General features: G+C 38.9%; 1 protein-coding gene across 5 annotated transcripts in view; it reads right to left on the bottom strand.

Annotated features, from left to right (window-relative positions):
* TTC3 (tetratricopeptide repeat domain 3) overlaps positions 1–13,935 on the bottom strand; it is a 96,537-nt gene that overhangs the window by 27,126 nt on the left and 55,476 nt on the right. For all 5 annotated transcript variants that reach the window (XM_012732373.1, XM_012732384.1, XM_012732391.1 and 2 more), the window contains 6 exons: positions 12,951–13,202; positions 10,232–10,278; positions 9,043–9,099; positions 7,879–7,952; positions 6,424–6,588; positions 205–1,213 (listed from right to left, as the gene is read on the bottom strand). In XM_012732373.1, the coding sequence (XP_012587827.1) occupies positions 205–1,213; positions 6,424–6,588; positions 7,879–7,952; positions 9,043–9,099; positions 10,232–10,278; positions 12,951–13,202 (1,604 nt within the window). The remainder of the gene's footprint in view (positions 1–204; positions 1,214–6,423; positions 6,589–7,878; positions 7,953–9,042; positions 9,100–10,231; positions 10,279–12,950; positions 13,203–13,935) is intronic.

Raw genomic sequence — 13,935 nt, 5'->3', positions numbered from 1 at the left:
ACCAAAATTGGTAGGACTAAAGATTTCAGTCTTTTAGATAGGATTATCTGACATGCCCTACAAGAGTCCATAATTTTTAAAACATTTTCAAGTGAAAACTTTAGTAACCACTATTAATCATCTAAAAGAGATTTTAGTAAACATAATGATAATGAAAAAAAAATTCAACTTCCAGTGACAGCAGTTTGCTATTTTGAGACTTACCTGTACGGCAACCATCTTTGCGAGTGGACTATTTGGTTCTCCATTGTCCTTTTCCAGGCTTACTTCTAATTTGCCAGCAGCATGTCCACAATGATCATCATGCCCCACAGAGGTGCTCTGGACTGTGCCAGCGCCCTCTGTGCCACAATGTGACCCCACTGGCATTTCTGAGGCGTTCTGACAGGGCTGTGGTTCACAGGAGGGCTGGTGACCAGGGGCCTTCTCAAAAGGCAAATGCTGACCCTCAAAATCTGCAGCAGTACTTAGCTCTGGCCTTTCCCTGGCTGTGAAGGACTGCCCCACTGGCAGTGATCTTTGCAGCTGATATTCCGCAGAAACGGCCAGAGGCGTGTAAATGCTAGTGTACTGGGGCAAACTCGGCAACACGTTTATGTACGTGGGAGGTGTCTGGGTAATGTCGAATCCCTGAAAGGGAAGGTAAGTACAGTAACCTGTGACTATATGAGGCTGAGTCCAATAGGCTGTTGGTTTCACATCCTCAGGAACTGGTGAGGGAGAACTGGGAGAGGTCCCTCTGGGCTTCACGTCCTCAGCAGCTACTCTGGGAGGATTATCAGATACAGGTTTGGGCTTCAGGGCCTCATCAGCTGGTGTGCGAGAATTAGCAGATACAGGTTTGGGCTCCTCAGAAGCTGGTGCTGAAGATAAATCTGATACAGATTTGACTTTTGCATCTGGTTTAAATTCCCTAGCTGTTGGATTCAGGGGTAGTTTAACTCGCAAATATTCTCCAGATTTTGAAATTTCTTCTACTTTTGTCTTGATGTTTTTCTTCTTTCTCTTTTTCTTGAGTCGCAATGCGACTTTCTTCAACGCAATACAGTTGTCGATCACAACAAAACGAGGACACCCCAGGAGAAAAGATTTTAAGCCTCCTGCTTTTTCTAGGATCTGTCGAGTTTCTTCTGGAAAGAATTCATATTCTTCAGAGAACATCTTATTACTCATATCCAAGGGACCATGTTCCTCCAGCAACTGTGAGAAGTAACTTGGGAAAAATTTACATTTATGTGACTTATTACAAGAAGTACTTGTGTATGTTTAATAAAAAATATTTCCCCCCCCAATTCTCCTAAAGCCAAATACTATTTCCACTGATCTCAACCCCTCTTGCAACAAACTTATCCATTCATATTAAATCTGCATGCAGTTAATTGTGATCAATGAGACTATAATCAAAATTTTATTAAAAATAATCCTTTGAGGATAGATCGCAAAGATATACAAAGAACTGATGAAACTCAACAAAAATAAACAACCCTATCAAAAAAATGGGCAGAAGAGCTAAAACGACACTTCTCCAAGAGGAAATGCAGATGGCCAACAAGCATATGAAAAAATGTTCAACATCACTCGTCATAAGGGAGATGCAAATTGAAACCACAATGAGATAACCACCTCACACCAGTGAGAATGGCACATCTTCAAACAACTAGCAACAACAATTGTTGGCGAGGATGTGGAGAAAAAGGAACTCTCCTGCACTGCTGGTGGGAATGCAAACTAGTACAACCACTATGGAAAACTGTTTGGAGGTTCCTCAAACTGCTAAACATGGAGCTTCCCTACGACCCAGCAAGCCCACTCCTTAGTATCTACCCAAAAAGACACAAAAACACTGATTCAAGAAGACACCCCATGTTTATTGCTGCTTTATTCACAATTGGAAAGACATGGAAACAGCCCAAATGCCCAAAAGTGGATGACTGGATTAAAAAGATGTGGTCCATATACACAATGGAATATTACAACAACCAGAAAAAAAATAAACACATGCCTTTTGCAGCAACATGGATGGAGCTGGAAAAGATCATGCTTAGTGAAATAAGCCAGAAATAAAAGGAAAAATACTAATGGTTTCACTCATTGCAGTATAACGGACAGAAAATAATAATAATAACAATGAACAGCTATATACCAGAGACATTTTATGGGGGTGGAGTGGGGAGTGGGATCAGAAACAGGGGGGGGAGGGAAATGCACTGGACTATGGCAATGGCACACGGGTGATTTGGTGATGGGAAGCCCAAGGGGATTACAACTGAGATGGAAAAATGTAAAAAATTATGTAAAAATAAACTTATTATTAAAAAAAAAAAGGCAAAGCATCCCATTCAAAGATGACCAAATTAAAAAAAAAATCCTTTGAAAATTTTTGGAAAAACAGCACAAAGATTAAAGTTATTTTATATATTGTAACTCCATTAACTATACAATCTACTAACAAAGCAGTGAAAAGCACAAAAACTTACTAAAGAAAAATACCAAGGAAATCAAATAAGAGGAAATCTAAAAAATATCTGATAGGAATTTATATGTAGTAAAGCTGTTAAGGATTTTGTTTAGGAATGCGGAATGGTTCAGAACTGCTAAAATCCAGGATGTCTGAGCAGCAAGCCAACGCAGCAGTATGTCTGTTACTTAATCTGCCTCCAGCTGCACCTGCCTTGTTCACTCCATCTTGGGTCTATCTTTTCTCCCATTCTTGGGCCAGGCTGAGAGAGACATCACATTTCCACCTGAATTTGGTATTCAGCTGTAGCAGTGGCAAACTTTTAAAAGACTAAGCATTTCTGAAGGGACTTTGCTAATCAGGAAAAAAGTTATTTAGGAGGAAGGTAAAAACAACAGGTCTCTGAAGCAAACGAAAATCACTTTATAAATGCTTAGAACAAGTTAAAATAATTCACCTCTATTCAAAGCAACTGATACACAGATGCATGAAGACCAATTGTGGCCGCTCTCCGTCAGCAGGGCTCCCCTAACACTCGTCACCTAATGGGCTCTTTCAAGGCATTGACTGATGACTATTTTCCCCCAACAGAATAATCCTTACAATATAAACTCTCTCTCTATGTGGCTATGCAAGGTAGCCGGTTAAATCTACGTATGTTCTCTTTACGGAGCTTCATTTTTAATGGGAAATCCCTGAAAGCAAAGGGGTGAAAGCAGGGCGAGGTCAAAAGAAAGCCATCTCTGGTCAGGAACATCAACTCTTGTTGAGGGTCTCTGCTGACAGGTGTGTCGGGGACCGAGACCAGGACTTTGCCTCCTATGCACAAAACAACACTTGATTGGAACTTAGAGTAAACATCCTGGTTGAGAATGCAGCACACCAGAATCCCTTCCCCCACTCTCCTTCCTTTCCCGCTCAGCAAGCTTTGGCGCTAAAGAGACAGATGACGATGGATCCCTCCTCTCAAACCCATTGGCCTTTAAGACCATCAGACCCCCCCCCACCGTACCTTCTGTGCTGCCCTCAAGTATATATATATGACTGTTGTAAGAATAAAGAACGTTCGCACGTGTCTCTCTTTGCCTTCTTCCTCGCGCTATCCCTGGGGCTCTAACCCCTCGCCATGCGGGTCAAGGCCCGCCACAAGGTCAAGGCTCTGCCTTCTCCTTTCGTCGACCCTGGGACCCCAATCCTCGGCCTTGCTGGACAAGGCCTCACACACAGGTGTGTGTATGTTAACATCAGCCCACCACCTGCCCAAAGAGACCTTCTCGGTTGGTGTTTAGCTGCCAGTAAGCAAACAGAGTCAACCATGAATGGTGGGTGTGTACTTACTTATTTGCTCTCTGTGATAAATACTAAAGAAAACCACTGAGAAAGAAACCTTTTCTAGCTGGATGAGAGTCCTTAAACTGACAGCGGGACAACTAGAGCACAGCAGCTGCATGAAAGGAAACCAGCGGGCCAGCAGCCTGCCTCTCACAGCCCAGGGGATCAGGACTCAAGGAGGACATGCACGGGGATGACTGCCAAGCAACTAAAAGAAGCTGAGTTCTTGGATAGTCAAGGATTGAAAAAATGCTCACCGTGCATTTTTTGGTGGAAAAGACAAATGGCATAGCTGAATAATAAAATCAGTTTGTAAATTTAAAAAAATGTTTTATACATATGTGAAAAGCTATACACTGAACATTAACTATGCTTATACTAGGTGGTAGCATTAATTGTAATTGTTATTTTTCCCTTTAAACTTTAAAGATTTGACGAGATTCAGCAAGATGGTCAGACTTAAGCTGCTAGGCTTGCCTCCTGATCCTGAACCCACAAAATAGAAGCCACAACCCCCTGAAGGAAAAACGGATGACCACGCACACACAAAGGGCAAAGGTGTGGCAGGAAGGAGTAGGAAAAACTTTAGGTGAGCCACATTATAGTGACACCAGGCACTGCAACCCCTAAGAAGGGTGGCTGCCGTGCAAAGCACCCTACAGTTGCTGACTCGGACCCAGGCTAATAAATGGGGACTCCAGAAATCTGGCACTGCACTAGGTGAGGGGAGCTCAGAGGTGGTGCCCAGAGCAGAGAGTGCGCTGGTGAAGAGCTACCGGGCTGAGGAAGTAGAACAAAGGTTGCTGGTGTGAGCCTGGGTCTTTCAATCTGTAACAGTTGGCTTTGAACTGAAGGGGAGAACTAAGAATTGGTGGGAAATAGATGTATTCTGATCAATTTTCACTGTTTATATATGTTAAGTCATTATATTGTACACCTCAGATGAATGTGTTACAGGCCAATTGTACAATTTAAAAAAAAAAAGCAAAAAAACAATTCACTTCCTTACTTAAACTTGACAGCAGTCATTTAAGTGTTCTTGACTCAATCTTTTTTTTTTTTTTTTTACATAAGAAACTTAAGAAAGTTTCATCTTTCTTTCATCTACTGGCCAATAAAGGCCAGTAAAGGCATCATCATTCTTAAGTTGATGATTACATATTCACTTTTGAGAAGTCAAAGAAAAACAAATAACTTTTTGAAAGTTCCATGTTTTGTGACTTTCTGGCTTTTTCCTATAAAGTATTAAAATGTATGATATGTTATATCAAAAAAGAGACAAATCCTTTTCCCTCAAAGTTGTTTAAATTCTTCCTATAGTGGGAATAAGCTTCTGAAAGCCATACAGTTTAGCTTCAGTTTTAGACACATGGAATAAAACTCAGCACATTTTAAGAAGCTATGGTACAGTTTTATAGCCATTTCCAATTGTCATCAGGAGTTCTCAGGACACATGATTTGCTCAGCTTTTTATTTTTTAGTAAAGATTTATTTATTTTGCATACAAGAACTGGGGTATGGCCAGAGGTGCAGGAGGGTGAGAGGATTCCTCAGAGACAGTGGGGAGCAGAACAGGTGGATCAACTGAAACATACTGATGAGGGGAGTAGTGGTGAGACAGGAGGGGTCTTCTGTGCCATGTGGGTTGCCCCCTGCCTGGGGATCGAACTGGAACCGCAGTGGCTGTGGACAGCTTCACTGTGCTGCAGTTTAACCCACTGCACACCAGCTTTTTATCTCTAACGAAAAACCATAGAGAGGGACCCCAGACTGAAAAAGTATGATGCAACTGAGGAATAGAGAATAACCACATTATGCGTTGACGGACAAGTTTTTTTTTTCAGGAGAGCCAACTTTCAAATTAATTTTTGGTTGCAGATCTTGGCCCACACTTTCTTTCAAGGAGGACGTCATGCATTACTGATTAATGCCAAGCTCAAAATAGTAGCTGCCTCACAGATTTCCTGAACTCCTTCACTCAATTATTTTATCTATCTTACTCATAACTGACATAACTGTTAAGTTCACATTCACATTTTCAATGTAAAAGTAACTCAGATCCAGTTACTTAAAAATAAATTTGTATCTGTTTTACCAGATCAGTGTCAGGAATTCAAGTCTGTAGTACAATGCAGGGGGTACAGAGTTTTATATAGATCATTCCAACTCAACAACTATCCTCTCAGCCAAATCAGTAATGGGATCCTGGCATCCTTTCCCTAGTAAAAGGGTAACACTCCCCCAGTTATATTACTTTCACTGGACTTAATGAAATGCCAAACATCCACATCTACCAACATTGGGACAAGAGCAAATCATCACACTCTTATGAAATGTATACCTTGGAATTCATTATGAAAAAACTGTGACTGGAAACCTTATGAGCCCTATCAGGATAGATCAGGACTGTTTTAGAAGTTTAATATATCTTTGCTTTTCCGTAGGATTCTAAATTTAATAACTAAAAGTCCTCAATTCTAATACATGACAAAAGCTGTGAAACTACATTTCTTACCTAGAGTTTGTAATTCAATAAATACCTTTAATAAATACAAGAGACACAAATTAAATTTACAATCTGTAACTGGCAGCCTTAATATAAAATAATAGTTATAGAAATGTTAACTACTCACTCATAAAGAGTTGAGCATTTCTGTCTTGGGTTAATATCCCACAGCTTCTTATTACGGAGAACATATTCATTAGTATGTTGTTCATAAAGGGCTTCAAATTCTTCTACATCTTGACGAAGATGGTCAGGTACTACAAATGGGCCTGCAGAATTTGAATTGCGCCTGCTGTTTTGAATAACAAAAAACATGAGCAACTTCTAGGTAAACCAGAAAAGTTTAAATAGCGACATAATATTCAGCTTCATAATGCAAAACATTACCAGAGAATTTACTACAGAAAAGTTACCCTTTCACAATTACAATCAAGAGATATAAATATCTGATTTATCTATTGGTACGCTTGAATAAACACTTTTAATTAACTATTCTTGCTTTCAAAAGCTAAGTCTAAAAAAACTCCTGGGTTTGAAAAAAAATCAATGTAATTTACTTTCACTTGTTAGAGAGAAAAATAAGAAACTTTTTTATAACTGCTACTAAGTAAGACTGAGACTAGTAAGTTGAGACTTCATAAAAAGATTTTATAAAAAAGAATGTAACATTCTAGCACCTAAAAAGAGTAGTTTGAGCTTGGGCTCTAAAACCAAATTGCTGGGTTTAAGCCCTTACTCTGCTATGTGTTCCTGAGCACACTGCTCAAATGACCATGACTCAGTTTCTCCATCTTAAACAGATATGACAGCAGATTTAAATCCTAGAGTAGAAAGCTGGGTTAAATGGGCTTATGGGATTAGGCATGTATACCCTTAGAGTGGAGTCAGGTACGATGTGTTAGCTGAGCACAGGCTATTATTGTTTTAACTTAAAACAATTCCTCCACTTAAAGAATTCATAAAAGTGACTATGCAAAAAAACCTGTTATTACAATGCCATTAAGAAAGTGGAAGGGCAGGAGTGGTGGTGGGGGTGGTGTCATTTTGTGGGTTTTTGGTCCTTATGATATACAAAGGTCACGATTTTGAAATAGTGTTCCTCACTATTTTAATTCTTCATAACTCAACTTGTTTCTCGCAGTCTCAATTTCAGCAATCACATGCCACTGAAAATCACCAACAACTAAGATTAAAAACATAACATCACATATGGCTCCAAAACACCTTCCTTGCTCATATTATAGCAAACATGCTATCAATCAGTAGAAACTTCTTTTAGGTGAACATTTTAAGGAGTAATTTCTAGGATCTTCCCAGCGTGTCTTACACATGGTATAGTGTCAAATTTAGCAAGTCAGTCTTTAGTCCTATGATTTTTAATGCATTTGTATGAATTCTTAACATCAATCAGCCACACTATTAATTCAGCCAAAATGGGCCACCTCAGGTGGTTGTAATATGTGCACATCTTTAAGTAGGCAAGTTAGGAAAATAAAGCACGTGTTTAAAGAATATTAAATTAGTACCATTTATAAGTGAAAACATGAGTTAAATACAGCAAAAAACATCTAATCTTACTTACTTATGGTCTTCATTTGAAGTAACAGTCTCATTATTTGGTGTTACTGATGTTGTTCCAGACCCAACTAACATAGGCTGGTTTAAAAGACAGAAAAATGACAATGATTTTTCTACCTTAAAATTCCATGAAAAAAAAATTCCATTAATACACCAATGAATGTTACATACATATGCATGTACATCGCCAATACATAACTAAGTTTTTTGGTAAAGAGGAAAACACTAGTAATAAAACTTCAACTATAGGTCCAACTAACATGTAGGTAGCTTCCAATGCTACAAAAATATTTAAATGTCACTCACTTTAAGCTTCTATTTTAGATAAAATGAAGACAGAGTCAAAGATAAAAAGACGCGTTTCACTGGAATTTATAAAAAGCTGCTCTCACCTCCCCTACTAGTTTTCATTCTCAGCTCCCTCTTATCTGACTCCCATATACATGAGTCATGAGGAATCCACAAGACATAAAAACAACATCCTACTTATTTCATGAGCTTGAGGCAGAACTCCAAGAGAAAGAAAGGGATCCTGTCCATCTTGAGATTGTTATGATAACTAGCACTCATCATCTTCATTATGAATGGAAATAATTCAAATGAAAGCTTTAGAATACTAGAAACCATTGTTCTGCTTTCTTGCCAACTATAAAATCCAGTTTAGTAGCAGTAACATCAATAGATAATAATTACCAGGCATCTATTACCTAATCAGCGCAGTAACTGCATAACAGCAAGTAGAAGAGGCATCACTGATACCTGCCATACAGACGGTAACTGAGGGAACTCAAACACCCTGACTGAAGTCTCATCCATTAACAGTAATTGTTGCTATTGTTACTGACCAAACTAACATATAAACCCAGATCTGCCTGATCCTGAAACCACATTGGTCCCTCTCTAAAATCACTCACAGAGTCCTACATTATGACAGTGTTTTAACTCAGAAATATCTAGGAAGTAAAACGGACAGGAGAGGCATCTCTTTGCAAAGTAACTTATACTGGAAAATATGAACATTATGTTTTCTCAAAATGTAAGACTACCAAAAATATTTTTAAAGTCGATAAACTCTCTCCACAAAATGTTTCAAAATATCCCAGGAATTGTTTATTTCTAATTTACACAATTAATTTAAGTAAGAATTAATACAGAAAATATACAATACCTTTGAGTCTTTTGGTTTCTTTTTCTTGCCTTTGTTTTTCATCTTGGTAGAATTAAACTGGAACACGGGGAAATCAAAGAACATTCAAATAATAGCATAGGAATGTAAACATAAATTAAATAAAATTTTAGATTTGAAAATGTAAAAGATGTAAAATATAAAAATCATTCAACAATAAAATCAGCTTTTGTACTGATTTATAACCGAAAATAAAGTTGAATGACACCTAGTACTGTAACTAAACTTTTACTGTTTTAACATTTTAAATGAAGTTTATTTATTTTTTTAAAGATTTATTTATTTCTGCATACAGAGCTGGGGTACAGGCCAGAGGTGCAGGGGTGGTGAGAGTATTCACCAGAGACAGAGTGGGGAGCAGAACATGCAGACTAACGAAATACACTGCGAAGGGGAGCAGCAGGCGGGTCAGGAGAGGTCTGCCGCGCCATGTGGGTCACCCCTGGGGCAGGGATCGAACTCATACTGAAATGGCTTTAGCTTCTTAGTGCTGTGTTTACCCCCTGCGCCACCAGGGAGGGCCTGACGTTTATGTTGTTTTAATCAGATTTTTCAAAGAGTAATTCCAGGTAAATACAGACAGCATTTTCACAATAAGCCTTTTACTAAAGCCAAGCTAGACAGCTGCACCAGACACTGAACTTAAAGAAGTGAACTTAAAGAACTTAACTTGCCATGTAGTATGGTAATTGCACTTCCTTGCTTAGCTGGATAAGACTGGATAGCGCCAGTATTATCCAACTACAAATGCCAACCACAAATCAGTTGGTCCTAAAGAATCAGTAAACAGCATCTTTCTATTTGAAAACTGCCACAATATAAAAAGGCCAACTTGAATAATTATAACTTAAATTCAACATGGAGTCAATTCAAAACAGTCTCTTGTTTTTCTTACAGGATAGCAGAAAATTAAAAGTTTAGTAATTAGAGATGCCTTCCCTGTATAAAGTGATGACTCAAACATTACAGTAATGTGCAAGCCTCAGCACCTGAGTGCTCCAATTCCAAGAGGAAAACCAGGATTAGCTTCCTGATAGAATATTATGCAGTGTCTAGAAGTCCTTTAGTTCTGCTTGGGATTGCCCCTCAATAACCTCTGGCCTGGGCCACCCTCTCTTTCTTTGGGTAACAGAAGTATGAAGACGACACTGAAAGTAACCAAGTGACTCACAGGCACGTCACCACTGTCTTGTTTCCTCAGCACAGTACAGCGGCTATCTGCAGGAAGACACCGATAGATGGTTTTGTAAGTAAATGAAATCAGTTACATTGTCATGCAGTCCAATAAAGTCCCAGATACTGTTAATATCAATTATGGTCTCATTATTTAATTGTGACACAGTTTAGTCTAGAAACAGAGACCAAAATGGCTAACTATATAGGAAACTAGCTACAAAGAACCACAGAACTTCAACCCAGTCCACATCTGAGTGCCGTCTAGGTCAAGCTATGGCATGCTAAGGACCGGAAACAATACGGCCCCTGCCACCGATAAGCCCATGTTCCACAGAACAGACAAATACATGTAGCCCACAGTGCTGTGAAAACAAAGCTGAGATGGGATAATAACGTTTGCAAAGGGAGAGGCCTGAGGAAGGACTGGGAAGACTTAGGGAAAGGCTTGAAGTAAACAAGCAAGGGGGTGGGACAGGAAGCAGGAAAGTACATGGCAGGTATGGGTAAAAAAGGGGTGTGATGAGAAAGCCAGATGGAAGATCTGACTTAAATATGCAAATTTTCCCAAGTAGATGAGCCTGATGTCACTGATGGCAAGACAAGAAGATCTGTAGTGGAAGTGAGAGGCATGGAGACTAGTTTGGAAACTACTGCCATAGTCTAGTCAAAGAAAGTGGGGGTAAATAGGAAAAGACAGAGGAAAGCAGTCTGTTTGAATGATGAATATGGGATGGGGAATAGGAATAAGGGAAAAGCAATAGTTAAGACCAATTCAAGGGGCAGATAAGATAAACAACAATGCTATTAATACATAAATTCAGGATAAAGGGTTTTCTGGGGACACAAGTCGGTGGAGTCATACTGCTATTAAAGGGTTTCTTGGGTTTTTACACAAAAATTCAAGTGCAGAAATATGCATCCAGACTTCAGGTTGGAGACTGGGACTCCCAATTAGAGTAGTGACATTATGATTCTCTGATTATAAGATCAGTGATTCTGGAATATGTTAATTATTGTCATTCCTTTAAATATAAAGAGAGATGATTGAAAATGTCTGTGGTGATGGAACGGAGAGCTACTGGATTTGAAAACCTCTGGCCAGTCATTTGGTTGGTGTCTTCTACTCTAAGACTAAGTGCAGAGAACAGTCACAACCGAATGGACACATTTTCCAGAACACAGCTATTAGGCAGCTATCCTCCCTGCCTGCCTGTTATTATACAGGTGTCTTTTTCCCTTTCTCCTAATAAACCTGTCCTTTTAAAATGTAGGGGGGTGGGGGGGGAAGAAAAAACAACCACAGCAGTCAGGAAAATGTACAGAGGGAATTAACTGTCTTTTTTATCTGTGTTGTTTTATGATGAAAATCTGCAGCAGGCTTTTGTGAGCTCAGTTCCAGCACAGCACTTTATTACCCAAAGCAGCAGACTGGGGCAATGAATGCAGGCTATCAAGTAGCAGGTTACCTCCAGTCATGAAGTAGTGTCCTGGAAATAAAAAGTCATCTCTATTTGAGATGCTCCATGCTAAACACTACGAAAAAGTAGGTTTTCCATTTCTTACATCTGTACGTTGGAACATGTGACACCTCTGCATAAAGCTGACCCTTTAAAACAGACAGCATGCAGTTAAGCCTCTCTCTTGACATCACCAAGAGTAGACTTGTGATGGTGGCAGTGGGGCAGACTGACAAGAGAGACATGAAGTGTCAGAGGTAAGGAACTGAAGTTAATTTAGAACCCAAAAAGAATAGTAGAATTTGGAAGCAAAATGGGATCACAAGATCACTGGTTCCAAATGGCCTCATTTTAACAATGAAGACTCCAAGATCTCAGTGAGCTAAGGAATTAACTATTAGTTATCCTATTCCACCAAAGTGGACTCTGTATCCTTACTCACATTGGTTCCCAGTTCTTCACACTGCATCTAAGTCTAGATGTCAACTTGTCCACCGCCACGCTCATAGCTCTGCTTGGAACCTACCCCAAGTGTACTGCACTTGGACTCTCTCCCCAGGGTGAGCCAAGTGCTCATTCCTCCATCTGGGCCCTTAGCACTAATTCTGGTCCAATCTTGCTGCACTTATTCCCATGTTGCAGTCATGGAGATGCGTCTAATTTATTCTTCTAGAATGTAAGGTATCTGAGGGCAAAGAATAGTGCAAGCACTTCTGAATTCTTTGTTAACATTGGCTTGAGGCACTGACACAATAGTAAAAAAGGTTTATACTGAACTGGCAATGAAGAATCTGAGCCACACACTGTATTTCCTGGCTCCCATTTCGAGGTTCTTTCTACAATAGATGTGCTAGCTGTTCTAGATTCTACTTCTGCAGGCCAGTGTTATCTTTAATGTCACAGGTCAAACCATTTCCTACTAAATTTCACCTATTTAATATGTAATCTTTTCCCTGGTACTGTCAAAATATCTTGGATGCGAATAGTGTCGTGTGGAGTCTGTGCAATGTCTCCATTTGAATATATGTAACACTTAATAAAGACATATGATATAAAACATAAAGTCACTATTCTTAATTACTATTTCCCCAAGTAAGCCAGTTAATAACATCGTAATAATTTTCACTATATTCTTTGATAAATATCTGAAGTAGCTGGAAATTTGCATTAATTACTTTTCACCCAGATCTTCATAGATTTTCCCCTAAAATTAGAGACAATATAGAGATAATATAAGTCAAAATTCAGCATACATACCCATTATATCAAAAAATTCATCTAAAGCATTGTGTAGGGCTGGAAACTTCTCTCTGTGTTCTTCCAGCAGCCATATTAAACATCGTGCTTCCTTCAGTGATGTTGGTTCATAGAAATAATCGAGTTTTTTTCCTTCTATAGATCCTAGTTTATGACCATACTTCTCATTCCAGAGGAAAGTCATGATGCTAAAATCAAGCTCCTTAAGAGATGCTCCATAACGAGAAAAAAATGGTCCTGTAGCATCTAAGCCTATGATAAAAATTAAACCTAAATCAGAATGGAGAAATTATACACTGTATAATCACACTCAGTGTCACATCTTTGAAAGGGTTTTATTATAGTTTGCTTACATCCTCAGTAAAGCATGTAAATACTTGAAAATGAACTTCAAGCTACTGTTTAAGCTATTATGCATTTAAACAATATTTAGTATCAATATTCTAACTATTCAAAACAATAATTCTTAATAGCTGATTAGGGTGGGCCAAAGGCATGTCCTCTTGGTCATTTTGATTAGACTGAGGAGATGAAAGGCACTAAATTCTTTTAAAATGCAATAAATATCACTAATTCACGACTTCATTTCACTTAGTACAGAGCAAACTTTTACAATACTTTTCTACATAGGTCCATAGTGGCAAAGCATCAGTAATATGCAAATGCTTTCCAAGTGCCTTTATAACAGAAAATGGATACATTCCTTCCCCAAAAATGCCAATAACTGCTACTCATTCTCCAAAATATGGTTTCTAACAAAAATCAAGGTGATCATTATTCTTGCTTATATTCCTCTTTGGCCAAGTCAGGGACAGAGTGGCTGCAAACTCACACATTTCTTCTGATTGAAGGATGATGGGCCCTGCTCCTTGCTAACACTGCCCCCTAAAAGCCAAGATGAGCTCAGTCCACCTCTAACATGGTTCCGATCATTGGTTCTCAGTCAGCAAATGAAACAGACATTGCAGTCAAAGATAAACCTGCC

Source organism: Condylura cristata, unplaced genomic scaffold (genome assembly GCF_000260355.1).
Source record: "Condylura cristata isolate star-nosed mole 26May11 unplaced genomic scaffold, ConCri1.0 scaffold00003, whole genome shotgun sequence".
Classification (NCBI taxonomy): Eukaryota; Metazoa; Chordata; class Mammalia; order Eulipotyphla; family Talpidae; genus Condylura; species Condylura cristata.
The sequence above is the reverse complement of the archived record's forward strand: the minus strand, read 5'-3'. Positions and strand labels throughout refer to the sequence as shown.